Source organism: Archocentrus centrarchus, chromosome 11 (assembly GCF_007364275.1).
Source record: "Archocentrus centrarchus isolate MPI-CPG fArcCen1 chromosome 11, fArcCen1, whole genome shotgun sequence".
In the NCBI taxonomy this organism is placed as follows: domain Eukaryota; kingdom Metazoa; phylum Chordata; class Actinopteri; order Cichliformes; family Cichlidae; genus Archocentrus; species Archocentrus centrarchus.
This window is the reverse complement of record NC_044356.1, coordinates 21819904-21841259: the sequence shown is the minus strand read 5'-3', so window position 1 is coordinate 21841259 and position 21356 is coordinate 21819904. Positions and strand designations below refer to the sequence as shown.

Below are 21356 nucleotides of genomic sequence, written 5' to 3'. Positions count from 1 at the left end.
CGGTCCATAAACTTTCTTTCAGAACTAAACATTTAACACTGTTCACACTGGCAGCCCCCTCTGTGTGATCAATAAAATGAAAACTATTGAGTTTAAACGTAAACTCTGAAAGAGGCTTTTATAAGTATGTTTTCAGAGATTTACAAATTCATACATGAATAGAAATACTATGTGTATGTGTACTATGTTTCCAGAAACAAATGTTTTCATTAGTTTGCATATAATGACAAGCTTGTTATTGAGGAGAAACTTCAGGTATAGGAATCAGCATTGCCTCATTTTAGATGTCATTCGGTTCGGTTACTCGTCCTTTGTTTCAGTTTGATATGTACTGCAGTAAAAACTGTATTATTCTTCCTGTATTCAACCATCACTGCTTCTGGAGCCTGTACATCTGTTGACTGATACTATAGGCCAATATGGGCCTATCACAGATAGACTGGTAAATATATTTGGTGATATGTGACATGAGACCTTTTTTTCCTTCCAGAACATAATGAAGAAAATGATGCATATGGTAACTTTGAAATGGTGTCACCACACCATGCAATAGTCTTAACACTGTTTGCAGCAGATATTGTTGAGCAGACTGTGATGCAGAGTCAAGGTGTGTCTCTGTGTTAAGCTGCTAAGTAAAATGTGAAATAATGTACCGTTAGTAAACATCGTTAGTAAACAAACCAAAGTAGAGATGTTTGGCCTAATGCACAGCACCACATTTGGTGAAAATCAAACACACCACATCAGTACAAACACCTCATACCAACTGTGAGCACAGTGGTGGAGGGGTGATGATTTGGGTTTGTTTTGCAGCCACAGAACCTGGACACCTTGCAGTCAACTGTAAACTGAAGTATTCTAGAGCCAAATGTGAGACCATCTGTCTGAAAGCTAAAGCTTGGCTGAAATTGGGTCATTCAACAGGACAATGATCCTAAGCACACCTGCAAAGCTGCAACAGAATGGCTGAAAAAGAAAAGAATCAAGGTGTTACACCGGCCCAGTCAAAGTTCAGACCTCAACCCGACTGAAATGCTGCAGTGGGAACCTTAAGAGAGCTGTGCACAAGTGCAAACCTCAATGACCTGAAGCGAGTGGGACAAAATTCCTCCACAATGATCTTAGAAACTAATAAAGTCATACAGAAAAGGATTACTTCATTTTATTGCTGCATAAGGCAGTCCTGTGAAAGACCAATATATATATATAAGAATATCGATACTGGAATGGAATTTTTTACTAACGAAATATCAATATTAGCATCTGTCCCCCCAAAATTAACAGCTGCTCAATGATTATACTTCAAGTTTGTAAGATGACATATTGTTTAATGCCATCATGTCACTAGTAACATACTATGAGTATTACATGAATCCAGTCCTTTCCCAATAAGCATTTAAAACAACAACAGGAAACTTGATATTTAATAGGATGTGAGAGAGGAACATGAACAGTGAAATTCATGAGGTAAAGAGTAATTAACTGAACCAAACCACAGAGCACTGTTGCGTACAGTTAAAAGAAAAATGGTGAAGATACTCATTAAAAAAAAAAAACTGATTGGCAGTGCCACTCTTTTCAAGGCATTTCTGGTATGGGTATTTTCTCAAAAAATGTCAGTCAACCAACTACACCTACTCCTTTTAAACAGAGATATGTAATCTGAGGCGCACTGTCTTGTTTCCCAGTATTACATCCAGAAATGTAACTACACACAGAAACTATGTACTAAAGTTCGGTCACAGTAAACTCTGTCTCAAGTGCATCAAGAATCCTCGAATCACAGAACAGCTTTCTAAGTAATTACATAACTTGAGTCTCTGGTTATGAAAGCTGTGGCATACACAGTATTTTATTAGTCTTTCCACAGTATGCAACAATGCAAGCCTATAAACACATAAATACCAAAACACTGTGATTCTGGACTGGAGCAATTTAAGTGTTGCGGAGTAGCTTTTACACTAAGGTTGCTATATTTCAGAGAGCAGAACCACTTGGTGCTGGCTCATAACGGTACCTATGGCTTGTCCGGCCTGCTGCACGTCACTGGATGTATGCAGGTTAGATGTAGCTCTCCTGCTCTTCCTTCATAGAGGGAACAGTTTGAGTGCCAACATCCAATTCTTTTAAAACAGTTACCTCACTTGTTTCAATTCTTCCTGTTAGGTTTTTCTCCTTCTGTTCTGTTTCAGTCTTTCCATCACCTTCCTCTTCCAGTTGTTGTGCAGTTACATCTACCTGTAAGAGGTTTGGGTCTGTGTAGCCACGCTCATGGTCACGACTATGTCTTGGGCTGTGGTCTTGGCTTTGTCCTTGGTCCTGGCTATTGAAGAAGTTGCGAATGGTGTGTTTAGGCAAGCCCAGCTGGGCAGACAGGGTGTGGACCGCTTCCTCGTCTGGGTTGAGGCCCACATCCTTCACAAAACTTTGCAGGATACCCAGGGCATCACCGGACACATTTAACCCCTGGCCTTGGACCTCATTGCAAGTTCCTACCTCTTTGTCTGTCCCTGAACAAATCCCAGGCCTACATTGGTCCTCATTCTTCATGCCAGGCCACTTCACAGACAACTTTTCCTTAACTTTGCCCTTTTTGCCCTCTCCTGTGGTGTCATCTATGCTTTCCTTCCCCATATTTCCATTCCACACCTGCTCACTGCTTTCTGTACCTTTGTCCCTTACTTTTCCAGTACAACCCCAGTCCCCACCCAAACTGTCCCTGTCTTCTCTTCCACCTTCAACCCAATCCTTACTGTCCCCTCTCTCACCATTGCTGCTGGCTCTGCCCTGCAAACGTACTCTCAAGTGCCCCCAGGTGCCGCCAGCATCAGATTCGGCTGGTGATGCAGCGCAGGGTTGTGTTGGGGACAGGTGAGGTCCTGACTCGGGCTGCAGGGGCTGATGGGGTTGTAGATGGTGTTGCTGTGGCATCAAAGAGCTGCGTTGGTACTGATGAGAGAAATTAGAAGTGAGTAGAGTAAAAAAGGTTGGTATTTTAATTTTGTCAGCACCAGCTAATTTCCAGTTTGGAGTGTGGACAGTACTGTGTTTGACTTTAATAGTTTTGAATGAAATAAAGTGAAGTCAGCAGAGACAGAAACAGAGAGACAGATTTTGCTAAAAAAAAATCACCTTTTATGTTAAAATGAAAATAGTACTTAACATGCAAACCCATTCATTGTGGTTTTTACCACATCTAATTGAATCTGCAGTGATTTGCTGCTAAGATAAGCAAAGGCACAGGACATGATGATCTGGGCTGGTAAGAAATCAAGAGTAGTGAAGACTGTTTGATCTTAATCTCCTTAGTGTTCACATGTGAGGTGATCGGCAGTGCACCTCCGAGAACTGATATCCACAGATGCACAGAAGGATCTGAATTTACCCATGTGGTGTTGAATTTTCTTGTCTGCTAAGCAATGATACGCTAGGCAACACGCTGTATGTTCACAAACAGAGGGGTACACAACCATTTTTTACACGTTATCTTTGAGTCTGTGCTATAATCAAGCCATCAATCCATGCACAAGCAATGGAAGGGAAAGAAAAATAACTAATCAGCCTCACGGATCATTGCTTAATGTGGTAATCATCTTTTTTTTTCTGACATCTCTGGCATTTAGCAGTCATTACTCTGCTGCTTTGCCACTGCACACCCTAGAGATCTACTGGCATTCAATGTGATGTATTCACTTTAAGATTTCTGATAACTTTTTATCCATAACTTTTTTAAATTACAAAATTAAAGTCAGTACACCTTAGCCTCTAGTGTGTTGTGTGTATTGTGTGTGTGTCATTTCTGTAGCTTTTTAAAACCTTTATCTATATGATAGCTTTTTTTATTTAAGCAAGTTCTACTGAGGTCAGTGTTCAGAACAGCTGTCTGTCTGTAATTTTTGGGAGTCTTACCAATGTATTGTCATTGCTGAGCAGGGTGAACCTGTCAATGCAGTGCTGCTGTGCAGTCATGTTGCTGCTCTCCTGTTCGTAGATGGCATCTCGTTCATTCTGGGACAGGCTGAGGAACCGGCGGATCATGCACAGATTCTCCCACAGGGTCCGGTTCTCTGGATTGGGTTCTTCCTTCCAGCGCAGCAGCTCACACAACCATCCCTACAGGAGGTACATGCATATGTACAAGGTGGCTGCAGCCCCTTAACAGCTCATAAAATATCTTTGAAAGCACATTTACTAATTAAATGCAAAAGAATAAACAGTCTTAAATTCAGTTTGGATTGGTCTTAAATGTGTTTAGTCGAGTCACTGCAAAGATTTCCTGCTGAAAATGTTGTTATTTGCTCCCCAATTACACATTTAGATCACACAATGTGACTCCATCGTTATGGCTGTGCTGCCTCGTTCGACAAACCCTATCAGGCTGTTGATGTATGTTTAGAAATGCTTTACAGTGCAGTAACAATAAGCTGATGAGATACACAAGGTAATTTGAAGGTTGCAGCTTATGTCTAAACTGACATCTTAAAAATACAGGAACCTCCCAATATTTAGGCCCAACAGGGGCTCAATTTAAGCCTCGTGGACTGCCTGGCTTACAATAGAGGAAATTCTGATGACAGTGATGAAATACTTGCTAGCTAGCCTACAGGAATGGGAAGATGCATGTTTAATGACAACATTTACAGTCCATTTACATTTAATTTGCTTATGCATGTAGACACCCTGTATACAGTGAAAGGGGTTGACCAAAGATTAAAAAAAGAAAAGAAAAAAGAATCACTTTCTCTTACGTTGACTCAAAACTGGTACAGTTTACTCTCAATATTAATCCATCCATCCATGCAAAATCCAAAAAATTAGGATCTGCCAGCTAATCTAAAGATTATAGTGAGATTTTCTTATCAGTTTGAATTGTTTCTGCATCACGAAGGAAGAAGCTTGTGAGTGACAGATTGAGGAACGTAAAGCCAAGCTAGTTTCAGATTCATGAACTGAGGATGATTATGTTTGCAAGCAAAGTGATATGCTCACACACACACACATACACTTATACAGACACATACACACACACACACCTGGCTGTAGCCCAACTCTAGCACACAATGCCATCCAGATGCACAGTGCAGATAGAACAGGGAGATGCAGCATGGCTCTGCCTGCCAAACAACCGGGTAATATGTGGGGGTGGTGGTGAAGGGGGGCATAAAAGATAGAGTGTGAGAGAAAAAAGGGGAAAAGGGGGTGGGGGTTAAAGAAAGTAAGGTAAAAAAGAGAGGCCAGTGAAGAGATAGAAAAAGAACCTCAGGGATTTTGGACCACCTGGCTATACTGGCATGACCGCTGAATGACCTCCAAACATCTTGATGATAAGTAGAAAAAAAGAGGAAGTTACATGGAGAAAGAAAGAAAGAAAGAAAGAAAGAAAGAAAGAAAGAAAGAAAGAAAGAAAGAAAGAAAGAAAGAAAGAAAGAAAGAAAGAATTGGAGATGGGCTCGAGAGGAAGAGAAAATGAGACAGCTAAAATCCCCCCATTCCATGAAGGGAAATTATCCTCAAAACAAAAGGCAATAACAAGCTTATGGGGCCGCCATAAAAATGAGAACAATAAACACTCAAATCATGCTTGTGTGTGTATTTGTATCAGTTCTGTTGTGTCCCTGTGCACGCGATCACGTTAACTTGCATGTGCTCTTACTGTATGTTTGTGTGCTCAAGTGAGTGGTGTGTATGTGTGTATGGTGACTATTAAAGCGATAATTTAGGACACAATAGCAGTCTGATGCACTGATGATAGTCCTCTGCAGAGTACAGCTGCTGGTTGATTATCTGGGCTTTCCTCCACACACGGTATCCATCCCTGCTTTAACTGAGGCGATGGAGTCATAAATGAATGCTAAAATTGAGCATTTCATCAAGCAATAGAAACGATTGGGTGGTTTGTATGCTCAGATTTAAACTAACAAGAAGCAAAGTACCTGGCTCTTGGAAGCAGCAACCTTTGCAAACAGCGCCTGAGACACTTTGGCTCTCTTCATCTCATGCTGGATGTCCTCATAGATAGCGGCACTGACATTGAGAACGCAATTGTCTGTCCTCAGTCCTCTGTCTCCTGTAACTGGGGACAGTCTTGACTAAAAAAGAGGAAGGAAAGAAGGAAAAAGTCAAGACTGGGTTTAAATGCAAGCTATGCAAAATAATGGGAGGTGGGAGGACTCTTAAACATATGTAGCAGGCAAAGGTTTTTTTTTTAAAGTGAAGCCAGGGTCATATCCTTTATGTATCCTTAGGGATGCCTATATTGCAAGCAACAGTCTTTCAGTCTCTCTGCTGGCTGACCTGTGAGGACCTTGGTGGCGTGTTGTTGCAGCTGGGTGTGAATCCTGTCAGGCTTCGCTCCTTCTCCTCTTGGTATATGCGCTCCCTCTCAGCCTCTGGGAGCTGCAGGAAGTTGTGCATGGCCCGCAGGTTGACCAGCAGAGACTGGGAGGCATGTTTTGGGTCCTCCTCCTTTCGTAGGATCTCAGAGAGTAGGCCCTGGTAAACACATGGAAAAACACACAAGCTGGTACTTAAGATAGATTCTTCTTCTTCTATCGGCTGCTCCCTTTGGGGGTCACCACAGCCCATCTGTCTCCATCTCACCCGATTCCTAGCATCCTCCTCTGTCACACCAAACCTGTGCATGTCCTCCTTCACTGCATCCACAAATCCTGTCCATCCTAGTCACTTCCAGTGGAAATCCTAACATTTTCAAGTGCCACCTTCAGCTCAGCCTGTCTTTTTGTCAGTGCCAACGTCTCCAAACCATGCATCGTAGCAGGTCTCACTACCATCTTGTAAACCTTACCTTTCACTCTTGCTTCTATCTTTGTGTCACAAATCACCCCTGACACTCATCTCCACTCACTCCACCCTGCCTGCACTCTCTTCTTCTCACTTCTCTTGTGTGCTTTCCATTGCTTTGGATGGGTAACCCCAGGTATTTAAACTCATCCACCTTCACTACCTCTACTCTTTGCAGCTTCACCATTCCACCTGTCTCCGTCTCCCATACGTACTGTTTCTTTCTTGATAATCAGTAGCAGTACACTGCTTCTCTATTCTTGAGGCATCCTCCAAGGTTGCGTTAAACAATCTGCTACATGTGAGAAAATAGCAGTCATATAATGATCACATTATATGATAGAAAAAATATAGAAACAAGTATTCATCAAGTATAACATCATGCTGACCTTTATTCTACAAGAGTTAATCTTGGATCATTTCTCATTCTTATTGACAGATAGACGTTTTCTGTTTCCGAAGAGGTTTATGCCAGAAAAACCAGAGTTAAACTAACAATTCCTATTTAGTCATCAAATATGAGCATAATACTGATAATACATTTAACTCTAAACTGCAGCATTTCATTGAAACAGAGGAAAAGAAAACATTCAGTTGTACAGAGGATGACAGATATTGTAATTCCGCTTTAAAGCTATATGAATTCATAAACCTGAAATCTTTTCATTCGTGTTGCATGTTCAGCTTTCACAAACAATATGATTGAAAACTCCCATCTCTCAAGAGCCACACATGGGAAAGCTCTCATGAAATATCATGTATTCTTTCAGCGTCTTTATTTAAAGATGGTAAATATAAGGTTTCTTATGTAACTAAAGGATTTTAGCAATAGCCTCACATCCAACTCTGAATCCTATTCAGCGGCATTTTGACAAAAGCTTGCAGTTTAAGGTTTCACAGCCAGCTTCTAGTCAGTGCTTAGCACGCTACTCGCCTGTACATCTAGCATTATTCTGTCGGTATCTGTCCATACAGGGAAGCATTCAAACACCTCATGCAAATTGTAGGGCTTCCTTCCTGAAAGGAAATCAGATTTCACACTAGCAGAGAAATGGCAGAGGAAACAGCCTTCTTATTCAAATAATGGATCACGGTTGGAGCTGCCCAGCAAACCCTGCCTTCTGAAGAGATGGAGGCTTGATGTGAATCGTCAAATGACAAATGCTTCCCTCACTTTTAGATGACATTTTGGCATCATGCCCAATGTGTATGGCTGGCACCAGAGCACCTTGGACTTGGCAACAGGGAAACATGGGGGTGGATAATAACTAACTCCGCTTATTGTGATGAAAATGATAATGAAGGTAATAATAATAATAACAACGGGCTTAGCCGGTCCTTTGAGCCCCATTTCTGTGGGCACACTGGTGAATATAAGATGATGGACACAGACAACAAAGCATTTTAGTGTTAGAGAGGCGGCGATAGTAGAGAGAGATATGGATATAAAATGAAGGAGACCAATGGACAAAGTAAGGGAAAGATTAAATATAGATGGATTGACCGTGGGGGTTAGAGATTAAATGAATAGAAGGGCTGCCAGAGTGAAAGGTGGTGAGATGGACAGCAAGATATAGAGGTAGAGAGGGAGGCAGCAGTTCTCTGAGGGGTTGTGATTAGTTGGCCCAGCTGCTGCTTCAGTGCTGGCACCAGCTTTGTGCCGCAGAGAGCTGGCACAAACACACACTCTCACACACACACACACACCCCCACACAAAAACACAAGCACACACACACACACACACACACACAAACACACATGCACACACACACACACACACACACACACACACACACACATGCACAGGGGGAGGAGGCACTACGGCAAAGGCCATGCAAGTGTGCCAACCATCTCACACACACATATGCACAGAACACACTCACCTACCACGACAGTACCAGAACACAACCAAGCTAATCACCACCAAACAGTTGAAAACAGCTATGAAATTCAATTTCAGCATCTTTTATTATGCTCCCTCCTGCTACCATACCTGGGTCCTGTTAAAGGCCACCCGGGCAAAGATGGCTTGGGAGATGCCTGCTCTCTTAAGCTCCTCCCTCACGCAGTGGTAGATGTCACTCGGCACCTCAGTCGGTCCGACGGAAGACGCAGCCGAGGTCTGGGTTTGCAGTCCAGTTGAAGAGCATCCACCTTGGCCACATTGTGCTTGCTGCAGGGCTTGGGGATCGGGAGCTTTAGGGAAGACCTTGGCAGGAGGCCTCCCTACGGGGGGATGGTTCAGATACTGCTGTGGTGATGATGCCAGACCCTGGCCAGCTAGCATGCGACTAACAGCATACTGCTGGTTGAGAAACTGGGCCATCACCAGCTGCTGGTTGACCATTTGGGGGTTCAGAGACTGAGTTACCAGCCCAGGAGGGCGCAGACTGAGGGGTGAGCGACTGGATATGTTGGCAACTACGCCACGAGGGAAAAGGAGAGTTGAGCTCTGATCAGCTGGGGCACCAGTGACTGGCTGGGTAAGGGTTACATGTGAGGACTGGTCAGAAAAGTTGTCAATCTCTGGTAAAGGATAAAGAAAGAAGAGACAGAGCTATTTTTTTCCTCTTTGTTCAACTAGCAATAGCATCTCAAAGTCACAGGATGATTGATACTGTGGCAGTAAAAAGTGGGTGAACCCAGGTTTTCTGCAATAATTGGTCATCAGATCAAATATGATCTAAATTTTAAGTAGTGAAAAACACAATAAGCTTTTTCTGGTCATCAACCGGCATCTCTGTTAGGTTTGACTCTAGGTTCTGATTGGACCAAAAGGTAGATTTTCTTCATTCAAAGCCATTCTGTAGCTAGATACAGCACAATACTCCCTCCACTTTACTTCACCTGTGGAATCACAGTTTCACTTTGGAATACAGTCTACTCTTATTTAACATTGTGCAGTCTGTATTTTGCTGTTTGCCATATTGGCAAAACATCATCCTGAATACACTTGCTGTAGTGAGAACTATCAAAATGCCAGTTCTGGGTACTTAGGCAGGTTTGGCAGGTCTGTAAGTCTGTCTCTTTATAGTTGCATCACAACCATGCAAGATGCAGTCATGAAACTTTGCAAGTGTGTAGCTGACACCAACATGATGGCCCCAGATGGTAGATGGGTGTTGTCTGGGAACTCAATGGCATCACCATTTGTATGGGGAACTGGTGTGATCCCCATGCAAGACGAACTCTAATTTATGAGTTAAAGTTGTCCTAAGGCATACCTCCATTCTTATTTCAATGATTAGACTCCAGGTTTACTGAGTCTTGGCTTTAGATAGCCTCTGTTGTCATTAGCCAAGAGGTTCAGAGACTTTTTCTAAGCCTCTCTGTGAATGTTTACTAGTTTCGACAGCTGGTCTGTCTGTCTGGTTGGAGACACCTACAGTAGTGGGAATTACCAGAAACTGCCACTTTATTAAGTACTAATCTAAAGCTCCTTTGCTCCATTAGGAGCATAGGCCATTGACGGATCCCCACCAACGCACTCGACTCTGAACAATCTTCTCCAAATCCCTCCAGGAGTGTCCCTAATAATTTGGCTGTATATTTATTATTGAGGTGGTGTACTGCACTGCGTTATAATTAAGGGACGCTTTTAAATTCTATGTCTTGCTGTCTGTGGATTTTGTCAACACAATAATATCACAAACATGCAAGACACAGTCACCAGACTTTCTGTGTGTAACTGAGATCAAAAGGATGACTTTGAAGATAGGTATATAAAAATAGCAATACAATTACAGTAATCCCTCACTTATCACGGGTGTTACATTCCAGGACCACCCGCGATAAGTATTTATATATATATATAGTATTTATATATATGTATATTTATTTTAATACTTATACATTATTTTAGTAGTTATACACTATTTTAAGTTTTTATAAACCCTCCCCACACACTTATACACCAAATATATACATTACTGTACAACACGTACTACGCATGTGAAGTACCGCAAAAACCCGCGAAAAATACCGCAATAAATATTTTACACTAATATTGATTGAAAACCCGCGAAACAGCGAGTCCGCGAAAAGCGAACCACGAAGTAGCGAGGCATTACTGTATTTTTGTATTAGTTAAGACATATTGTATCTATCCATAGTTATAACTTAGCTGAAGATCTGGCTATATCTAAAAACCTAAAAAAAACAAAACAGCTTATTTCAAAGGGTTCATCTGCTTTTTGCTGCCACCGCATTGTAAAAAATTCCTAATAAAATGAAATGTTTTGTATTCAAGCTTCTGAAAGTGTATGACACATATTATGTAGCATAAACCTCATATAATCAGTATGTAGAATGTAGTATTTTGGACATGCTGTAAAACTTATAGTGTACGTTTAGGGTTCACAGGTGTGTTTGAATTCCCTCACCCTTGAAGCATTTGGACTTCTTGAAGTGCTTGTACCATCGACCAAACTCATGACACTTGGCAGCTGAGACATTTGCATAGTAAGTGCTATTTACAATAGATGATATCATACTCTGAAACAGAGGGGAAAAGACAATAGAAATTCATTACATTTTCTGAGCTCCTGCTATGGGCGGCTTGGTGTCTCAGCTGTTCACACATCTGATATTAATGAACTCAGATCTGTGTTATTAAAAAGACCCCCAGGTAAATAGGATAATAAAGACAGATGAGTGTGTCACTGTGTGAGCTGCGTGGGTATGCATGCATGCATGCATACATCCATGTGTGAGTGTGCAGTTAAAACAAAACACTGTAGGTCATCAGAGACTATGCCTCTGTCTCACACACACACACACACACACACACACACACACACACACACACACACACACACACACACACACACACACACACGTATGTGATTTGTCCCAGAAGACCATCCTGTGCAATCTTTACATCTGATTACACCTTTCATCTTCTCATATTTATTTTAATCTGCTTCCTGCAAACAAGGGAGGGGGGTTAAGGTAGTGATAGGAGAGGGAGAGAGATGGGGGAGGAAGGATTTGCTTGTATCAGATTTTAACACTGCAGAGAAGGAAGAATTTGAGGTGGAGAGAAACGATGAACAGTTACTCTCTATCAAACTGTAGATGTCCTACACCTCAGGCAAAATAATAGATTGACCAGGTTGATAATTATGAATATTAATAGAAAGGCCTTCCCCAAACACCACGTGATTAATAACAATTATTTCTGCAGTTGTGTCTTTATTTGCTTAACTAAACACACAAGAAATGAAGCTATTACATCCGGATTACTGCTGAATCAGTCCAGAGTGCAGAAAAGGCTAAATGGCAAAGAGCGATGGACTTTCAGTCTGAACGAGACGGCCAGTGAGGCTGACAGACAGATGGACTGACAGGCAGACAGATTTGACAATCACCAGAATCAAGATAGGCAGCAGCCACGCAGTATGGCTTTTAAAGAGATAGCCATCTCTCTTTATCTGTTTCTCTCTCCTCTGCTCTGCCCCCACACCTTATCTATCTCTCCATCTGAACTTCCTGTCTAACTACTGGACCCTTTGCTTACTCTTTGCCATGTGTCAAAGAAAGTATGGAAGAGCCAATTGCATGCATTTTATATGCTCATTTTGAACTTCAATCCAGTTTACTTTGTTCTCTCTCTTTTGTGTGTTTTGTTCTATACCTGGGACAGTGGGCACTCCTTGGCAAGTGAACTCTGGTTCATGTCCTTGAGAAGCTCTTTCAGAGCATTTCTCACCGTCGAGTGACTCCACTGCTCAGCTGGCAAGTCCTCCAATTTAGGACAGCTACACAGAGATCAAAGAAAAAAATGAACTGGAGTATTTCAGTATATTAAAATTTAAAGGAGTATTCATTGGTGTTTCACTTTCATAAGGTTTCTGGACCTTCCATAATGTAACTCAGTGGCATATTTCATTAGCCTCTCTCAACATGGTTATCTTCCAAAAAAGGTCCGGTCAGAGCCGGAAAAACTAAAGCAGAGCCACTGTGATTTTACTACTGTAAACGTCTTCTGAATGCCTGATGAACAGTCCCTGATTGTAACTGAAGACAAACATATGGATAGAATTACTGTCTGCTCTCTACCTGTGCAGTTGTATTTTAAGGGTGATAACATGGTGAACATCCTGCAGCATGTCTGCCACTGTGGCGTCTGGAGCATCGGTTACACAGGACAGAGGCATTGGGTTCCACCTGCCTACCTGGATCAGACCTGAACACACACACACACACTAAAGTGAAAATGAGGAATGTTTAAAGATTTACCTGTGCATTGCAAGTGTTTTGTACCTTTAGCCTGTGCTGCAGAACTGTGTGAATATCCAAGTGTCAGCAGGGCCATCTCTATCAGCTGGTTAAACAGCAGATCTCTCTTGACCAACACAAACTCAGCATGCTCTTCTCTCTTCTCTCCTTCCAAAGGGCTGTCCGTGTGCTCCACCACACAGAAGACTGGCAGCAGGCTCCCTGCGGTGACAGACAGATGCCACAGACCGTTCAGGTTGGGTAATTATAGGTAATTCATCAACTTACAAAATAATCATTCATTTTATTCTGATTTTAGTATTCTTTTATTGAGCTAAATGAGTATAATTTATATGTTTTTGAAATTGCAATATCAGACGAAGCTGAAATTAGAAACACATTTACAGTTAAGGGATAAGCCCAATTAATAATTAGATAATCATCAAAGACCCATTTAAAACTAAAAAAAAAAAAAAAATCAATGTTTGGGATCAAACCCTCCTGGGTTTCTCTTTGCACCCCATGTACCTCTTACGTGCCAGCTCTTTACTTGTGACCTCGCTGTGGTGGGTTTCTGTGCAGTGCAGGAGGTTTTGGCCACAGGACTACCATGCCTGCTCCTCTCCTGGGTCGAGGGCCCCCCCTCCTGTTGTTCCAGTCGAGCCAGCTTAGCAGGAGGGGGGCGAGGGTCTACAACAAGATCACTGCCCTCTGCTTTCTTGATTCCATTACACAAGGGATCCATCTGTGGTCTCACACTAATACAGAGATACGAAACATCAAATACTGTACATGGGAGCCTAATAAGAGTAACTCACTTATACCAGTCTTGATCCTGATTGTAGTGGTGTATTGATTTACTGTTCCTCACACTTATACTGATAAACTTTTTTGTTGTTGTTGTTGTATGTACTCATAACTCACAGACGCCAATTAAATAATTGCAAACTACACAGTGGACGTCAGGAGAATGCGAGCTGGAAACTGCTACGCAAATAGTTTTGCCTCAAAAGTAGCCTGAATGGAAAAAGCGCAATTTTGACACACACATACACACAGAGGTTTGAGTATCCGTCTGAGCATCGGGGATGACCTTCACTCAGATGCGGCGTTGAGGATAAGCACTGAAATCCTGTAAAAATGCAGTGAACGCTACAGCGCAGTTTCCCACAACAAACTGCTGTCGCCTCCTGGCGCGCTGCTATAAGCGACGGTGATTCACTTCAATTTTAGCAGGTAAAGAAATCGTCCGACGTTTGATTCTACTTAAGTTTGACTGGGGTGAAACCAACCTGTTTCAGTCGGCACAACGTGCATGCCCGACTAGCTATCATACATCAGCAGCCCATTCCCGCAGACAGCGTCTGTGTCCATATGGTTTTCCACGCTTCCATAGATCTCTAGTTGGAGAACATATCGGTTTCTCCTGCCTGTATGTCCCGCAACACGCTCCTATGCGTCCTATTACTTACAATAATCGTTCACCATCTGAATTGCCTCGTTTTCCCCGTGTGAGTAGTTCTGTCTCGATCCTCCCTCTTCGCTTTCCTGGGGTAATGATTAAACTGGCCTCAGCACAAGTTCTGAGCGACCTCCCACCCAGAGCACCGGGACATGTTTCTGTGGATCAGCCTCTACGTAGAACAATGAACGGCGCGGAGCTCCTGAAGTACGTTTCCTGTCATATATTAGAGTACTGACTCCGGGAGAGCAGTTGTCGGTTTCACTTCAAAGCGCGGCGCGCACAAGGAGAGAGAGAAAGAGAGAGAGCGAGCGAGCGAGAGTCGGGGAGGGGGAGACCTCCCTACACACAGTCTCAAAAATACACGGACCCAGCTGCATTAACATATGGTGTAATAATGAATTCACTAGCGCGCTCCGTAAATGTATTAAATGTGACAATTGCGCATAAATCTATTTATTATGTTCTGCCGCATGCTGTGCACGCACTTATTATTGTCTTTAGGGTATTGGAGCTCTCCATGGTAACAAAGTGGAGCAGGACAAGGTGGAACTGACTGACTGATATTAACTTTTGGATGCTGATGTTGTCACAAGATTATCTAAGGCTCATTTTTTAATATGCAGAAGATCACGTTTATTTTTTTTTAAATCCAGACAGCCAAGAATGTGCTCTATACTGAAATTACAGTAATACAATATGTTTGTACTACAGCTCATATTATATATGTATAGCTTATATTGCCCTAAAGTATACAGTAGCTGATATAATACTACTGTAGTATTACACAGCTGAAAACTTAATGTGCAGTCTGTACTACAGACAGAGTAACAGATATAGATAATTCTCAAAATGACTGTTTTGGTATTTTCTGAATTACTAAATCTCACTTTAAAACACTTCACAGTGGCGCCACCAAAGGCACACAAAGCTCTGAAAAGACACAAAAGGGAAGCATTTCTTCGCTGTAACTCAAAGTGTTGGGCCGTAGGAGTTATCATAGGAACCAACATGTCTTCTGCCCTGCTTGCAGAAACCTTAAGGTGCAGCCAAGCGTCCGCAGACCTCCCCCATGCGGTCCACTGCAGAGGAGGTGCACTACGCCTCGGAAGCTGTGATCCTCAGATGGTGGTTGAAATCTTTGTGAGGGTATCACAAAGCAGCGGGTGAAGTGTGTCCTCTGTGTGTGAGAGAGAAAGAGAGGAAGAGTCAGAGATCATTCATTCTGGCAGACAGACTGTTTTCCACTCAGTATAGGGTGGATGTTGTGCAATGGAAGTGCATGTTTGGGGAGAGGGAGGGTGCTCTACTACTTTTGACTAATTAAACAAAGTGAATTAGCTATCTCCCCAGCCAGAACGAGTCATGGCTGGTTACACATCATTCATTGCGACTAATTCAGAGAGAGAGATGTCACTCAGCTGGGCGGAAATGTGTGTGTGTGTGTGTGTGTGTGTGTGTGTGTGTGTGTGTGTGTGTGTGTGTGTGTGTGTGTGTGTGTGTGTGTGTGTGTGTGTGTGTGTGTGTGTGTGTGCAGCATTCCAATTGCACCTATGGGTATTTTGCTAAGTAGTGGTGGTGTGTGTCATCTAATACTAGTTTTGTATGCATGTGTCTTGAAGTTTTTATATGTTCAAATTTCTCCCTCCTGCTACCCTCTACTATTTTATCACTGGCTTGATACGTCATCAATGAGGCTGGCATGCTAAATGATAATTAAGACCATTACACGCTCACAGAGCATGCTAGCAGTGCACCAGACAGCTCCCTCAATCGGAGCCTCATCTCAGGGGACACCCTACTACTCACACAGTCGTGTATCTCCCCAAATTAGGTTAGATTTTCACGCCACCTCATTCGCCATAGATGTGATGTGGTTATTATAAACTCATGATGTGTTAAGTGAGGTGGCTGCCGTTACATGGGTGGAGGCATCATGTTGGGGTGTTAAAGGGGAAATGGATTGCCAACACTCAGTACTTCACATTCCTGTTCTGCTTGCTTGCTCATCTTGAAGTAGATATATTATGCTCACATTTTTAATCTTGTACTCCATGAGAGTAGCATAGTGTGATTCACAATTCAAAATCATACTTTTAGTGTTATACTGGGCCTTGGTACTGCTGCGCCTCTCCCTTTAGGAACACGCTCTTTTTATGCCAACTTTCTTCTAATTGGCTGCCTTTTGCAAATAGGAGGCTTGGTAGGTAGGGCTCCAGTACTCACAGTCAGAGCCGTGTGCCTGATATTTCCAAATTAAGGATATCCACTCTCATTGACATCATGCAGATCCAGGAGTAGAAAAACTGATTTAAGCAGAGCATTTAGAGCAGTCTGAAGGCTGAGCTTTCCACTCAGAGGGATTACTTGTGCATACAGTGACCTCAATATTAGCTCAGATGTTCTAGGTCCCATAGACAGAAAAGCACTTCTGTTGCTCTTTAAGCAACCATCATATCCGTGTGTTACAGGGGCTCATTGTTTTACTTCATTCAGGTTTATCACATGATAACATATCATGATTATGTGATTACATTTACATAAATGTAAAAGGGTCCTTAATCATTAGGGGGGAAAAAATCTATTATCTTAGCATGGATTAAAACTCTTGTGCTCATTAAAGAAGCAATAAATTGGGATGGTTGCATGTATGGAATGTCATTCCTTGGGATTTCAATTATAGTCTTTTATATCACCAAAATCACCAAAAAGCTAAAAATTTCATGCAGTGGTGTGTACTACTCCTTTCACAAAACAGAAAATGACTGGAATCAGGGCAGGCCCAAGGTTTTATGTATGGAGTGCCAAGAGTGCCAAAATGAAATAAATAAGGCTGTAATTAAATAATTGAATAAATGCATCATTAATTAATTAAAATTGTAAGCAAGTAAATAAATTATTTATTAATTACATAATTAATTAGAGGTATCATTAATTTATGATAGTAAATTAATTAATTAATAACTCATGTATCTAATTAATTAAATATATAAACATATAAAAAACATATTTAATTTTATCAGTATTTAATTAATTATTTCATGGTTCCTGTGCCACAGTGCTTTTTTACTCTCTCCTAATTACCTGGTCTATATTGTCTTTGTTTTTTCTGCTCCTTGTTGCGTTGTTGTCATTGGGTGTGCTCTCCTGCCCATTTGTATTCATGTTTAAGAGAGTTCTGACGGCTTCCCTTGAGCTCTGTCAGTCCTTGGTTTTCCAGCAATAAAGCTGAGTTTATATTAAGTTCTGTTTCACGAGTCCTTCATTATGGTCATAAACCTGCCATACAGCACATTACATTACAGAACAATGCAACCACATGGACTCCAACCTGTGTGAGAAGTGACAGGTCATTCATGCTTTCCTCAGTGAGACGACTTGAGTTGGAAGCTATAAACCACCCCAGAGTGCAAGTCACTGTTTAGCAGCACTTGCCTGGCCTTGGGGGGGATCCACCTGATGGAATGGCCCCTGGAGATGCCACTTACAACATCAGCAGGGTCAGCCTGTCTGAGGCTCACCACAGCAACTGTCCACCTTGACAGCTGTATTTCCTTCATCTGAGTTGCCAGAGGTCAGAGTAGGCGGGTTTTTCTTCTTGCCGCCGCAGCTGATCAACCCATCCACATTGCCACCGCAACGGATCAATCTGTCGACTTCACCAGGAGGCCAGCTTCACGCAGGAGGAAGCATGGCTCTCAAAGGCGAAATTGCCAGCCCCAGTCTGCCACCACAATGAGCTCTACACAGCCCCAACCTAGTAATGCTGCATTCCCTGTGCAGCCTCAGCACTCTCCTGTTTTTCTGCCTGTGTGTGCTGGCATTGGGCCATCAGAGAACTTTCCCTCCATGAGTAAAACTGACCCTTTTCCTAAAGTTCCTAAAATGACTGCTCATACTGCTTGTGTTTGCCTCCTCAAAAGCTTCATCTGTGGCTTTCCGTATTCCTGAGCACCCTGCACCCATTCCACAGGTGGGGGCGGCCCGGCCCACTCCTGTACCCGTACCCATTTTGTGGGTGAGGGGGGCCAATGTCCGGCCGAAACTTCATCATCAATTAGTAGCAGTGGACCCTCCTAAGCAGCCCTGGTTGCTGTTGGAGATGGCTGCATGCCCTGTGGAGCGGACTCAGTCATCGGAGGGAATGGCTATGTGTTGAGCACACCTAGTCTGAGCATACAGAGTTACCACAGCTGTCAGAGCAGTCTTCAGGGTCAGCTACTGCAGTACTGTCCCATCAGTCTTCACAGTCAGCTGCGGCCTCACCATCTTGTCAACCTTCAGCATCTGCAGCATCTCTCCAGCCATCAGAGCCTACAGCTCCTCTTCAGTTGTCAGAACCAGCTGTTGCAGCGTCCCGTCAGTCCACTGAGTCTTCAGCGTCAGCATAAGCATGAGGTATGGCGCGTGCCCTTGGCAGTGAACCCCAGGAAGGCTGCTGGACCAGACAGAGTACCTGGCAAGGTGATCAGAGCGTGTACCCACCAGCTCACCCTGATTCTCACCAGGATTTTCAACCTCTCCCTGGACCAAGCAGGCATCCCCCCTGCCTAAAAACAGCCACAATCATCCCTGTGCCAAAAAAGTCATCCATCTCTCCTCCACCCGCACACTGAGCACTGGCTCCCCATAGGGCTGTGTGCTGAGCCCCCTCCTGCACTTCCTCTACACCCACGACTGCAGACTGGCCCACAATAACTACCTCATCGTCAAATTTGCTGACGACACCACAATGGTTGGACTCATCTCAAGGGGAGATGAGGCAGCCTACAGACAGGAGGTCCTGAAGTTGACAGCCTGGTGTTCAGAGAACAACCTGGCACTGAACACCATGAAAACCAAAGAAATCATCATCAACTTCAGGAAACACAGGACTGACCCAGCCCCCCTCTACATCAATGGCAAGTGTGTGGAGAGGGTCCACACCTTCAGGCTTCTTGGTGTCCTCATTTCTGCTGATCTCTCTTGGTCAGATAACATCACAGCTGTTATCAAGAAGGCTCAGCAGCGACTTCACTTCCTGAGGGTCCTCGGGAAGAACAACTTTGACTCAAACCTGCTGCTGACCTTCTACCGCTCATCCAATGAGATCCTGCTGACGTACTGTATCACAGTATGGTACGGCAGCTGCACTGAGGCAGACAGGGTCAGGCTTCAGAGGGTAGTCAAGACAGCACAAAGAATCGTTCGCTGCCCTCTCCCCTCCCTGATGGACATCTACACCTCCCGCTGCCTCAGCAGAGCCAAAAACATCATCAACAATAGCTCACACCCTGGCTTTGAACTGTTTGACCTGCTGCCCTCTGGCAGGCGCTACAGGTGCATCAAAGCCAGAACAAACAGAATCAAGAACAGAGCAATCATCACCCTGAACTCACACACTCACCCACTATGCTATACTAGGACACTCCTCATCTGAAGCCAGTTTGCTTACAGCAGGATGATGATCCTAAGAGTTACATTGTGTTTTTGTATTTGTGAAGGAAGACATTTAAATCACTTTAGTTTAAATTAAAACATTAATCAACTACTAAGAGTTTTGAGTCAACTGCTAATTAGTCATTTAATCTAATTACTATTAATTTAATTATTTGATTTATTCACCATTTATTTAATCATTTAATTAATTCATTATTAAATTAATCATTTGATTGATTCACCATTTAACTAATCATTTGATTGATTCACCATTTAACTAATCAATTCTAGGAAATTTGCCCTTAAGTATTATAATTTTGTTTATTAAGTAAAAAGAGTAAAAATAAGACCCAACATAAGCAAAGCTCCAAACTATAAAAAGTATAAAAGAGAAGAAGCAGACATCTACCTTTTCCACAGAGTGAACAAAAGAAGGAATGTCCAATATAGTCAGTGGATCTCAATGTCACTAAACTATTGTTAGAACAGCCTGACAGTATGGTCCATAAGAATTGACCTGCAAACCAATCAAAGGTGCCTCAGGAAGCAAGAGGTGAGCTATCTCTGGATTACCTTAACATGGTGTACAGCTAGAGTGTTAAAGGTCTTCCAGGCTCTGATGCTGCAAAGTTTGATAAAAAGACAAAATCATAATAAAAAAAAAAATCATTGTCAGTGTCTTCACTTATTAACTATTAACTTTACAATTCATTTGATTAATTTGAGCATAAGCTCTTGTTATTCTCCAAACCTATGAGCTGTTATGTATTTGGCAGGTAAAATGATCATTTATAAATTAAGATTGCACATGGAAAAAAATGACAGCTGTGATAGGCTCCATGACCCTAAGTTGGATAAGCAGTTAAGAAACTGGATGGAGAGAGAAAACATGATAAAATTCAACATGTTGCTAAAAGTGTCTAGTTTGGGGCCCTCACGTGTGGCAGCAGATGTTTAGACATTGTTATCTTACATGACCTTGGAGTATACAACTAGCTACACTTTGATTGGCTAAAACACTGGAATCTTTATTGACTGTGTATTGATATTAAAAGTCTGATATGATGTAGAATGACATTTTTCTGCAGAAGCAAGTGCATTTTGTTTCTAAAAATTCTGTTTTGAATGCAGGGCTTTGCCTTGCAATGGATTTTGGGTTGTGATTTATTGGTAATATTACTTCATTCTTATTCAGCCACTGTCTTTGGCATTGCTCTAATATGAAACATCTTTACCCAGAAAAATCTCTCTGCAAACATATTAGATGCCCATACAATAATCTTATCTCTAACATTGTATCATAGCTTGGCTTTAAGGCAGCTGTCTCTCCTCAGGTTTCTGCTGATCTGGGGTGTGCACAGGCTCCTCACTCTGTTAATGTACCAGCATGGGTATCCAATACTGTCTGACAAAAACATAGCCTTGGGTTAAGGTGGTTTTGATAAATGTATACAA

At 42.4% G+C, this 21356-nt stretch overlaps 1 protein-coding gene across 1 annotated transcript; it reads right to left on the bottom strand.

Moving 5' to 3' along the window:
* Positions 1 to 1727: 1727 nt before the first annotated feature.
* Positions 1728 to 14479, bottom strand: satb1a (SATB homeobox 1a). The gene is made up of 11 exons (XM_030741428.1): positions 14314 to 14479; positions 13550 to 13779; positions 13067 to 13243; positions 12863 to 12989; positions 12438 to 12561; positions 11185 to 11296; positions 8796 to 9328; positions 6295 to 6492; positions 5934 to 6089; positions 3910 to 4113; positions 1728 to 2949 (listed from the first exon to the last, which is right to left on the bottom strand). Exons 2-11 carry the CDS (start codon positions 13764 to 13766, stop codon positions 2062 to 2064), a joined length of 2736 nt encoding a protein of 911 aa, XP_030597288.1. The 5' UTR covers positions 13767 to 13779; positions 14314 to 14479; the 3' UTR covers positions 1728 to 2061.
* Positions 14480 to 21356: the final 6877 nt, after the last annotated feature.

Bases quoted from the DNA above. Each gene is read 5' to 3' on its own strand.
- satb1a (XM_030741428.1), bottom strand. From the start codon at position 13,766: ATGGATCCCTTGTGTAATGGAATCAAGAAAGCAGAGGGCAGTGATCTT. The intron at 11,297-12,437 runs GTATAGAACAAA...CCTCTGTTTCAG, and splicing joins AGGAGTGCCCACTGTCCCAG to AGTATGATATCATCTATTGT. The intron at 2,950-3,909 runs GTAAGACTCCCA...TTCTCTCATCAG, and splicing joins TCAGCAATGACAATACATTG to TACCAACGCAGCTCTTTGAT.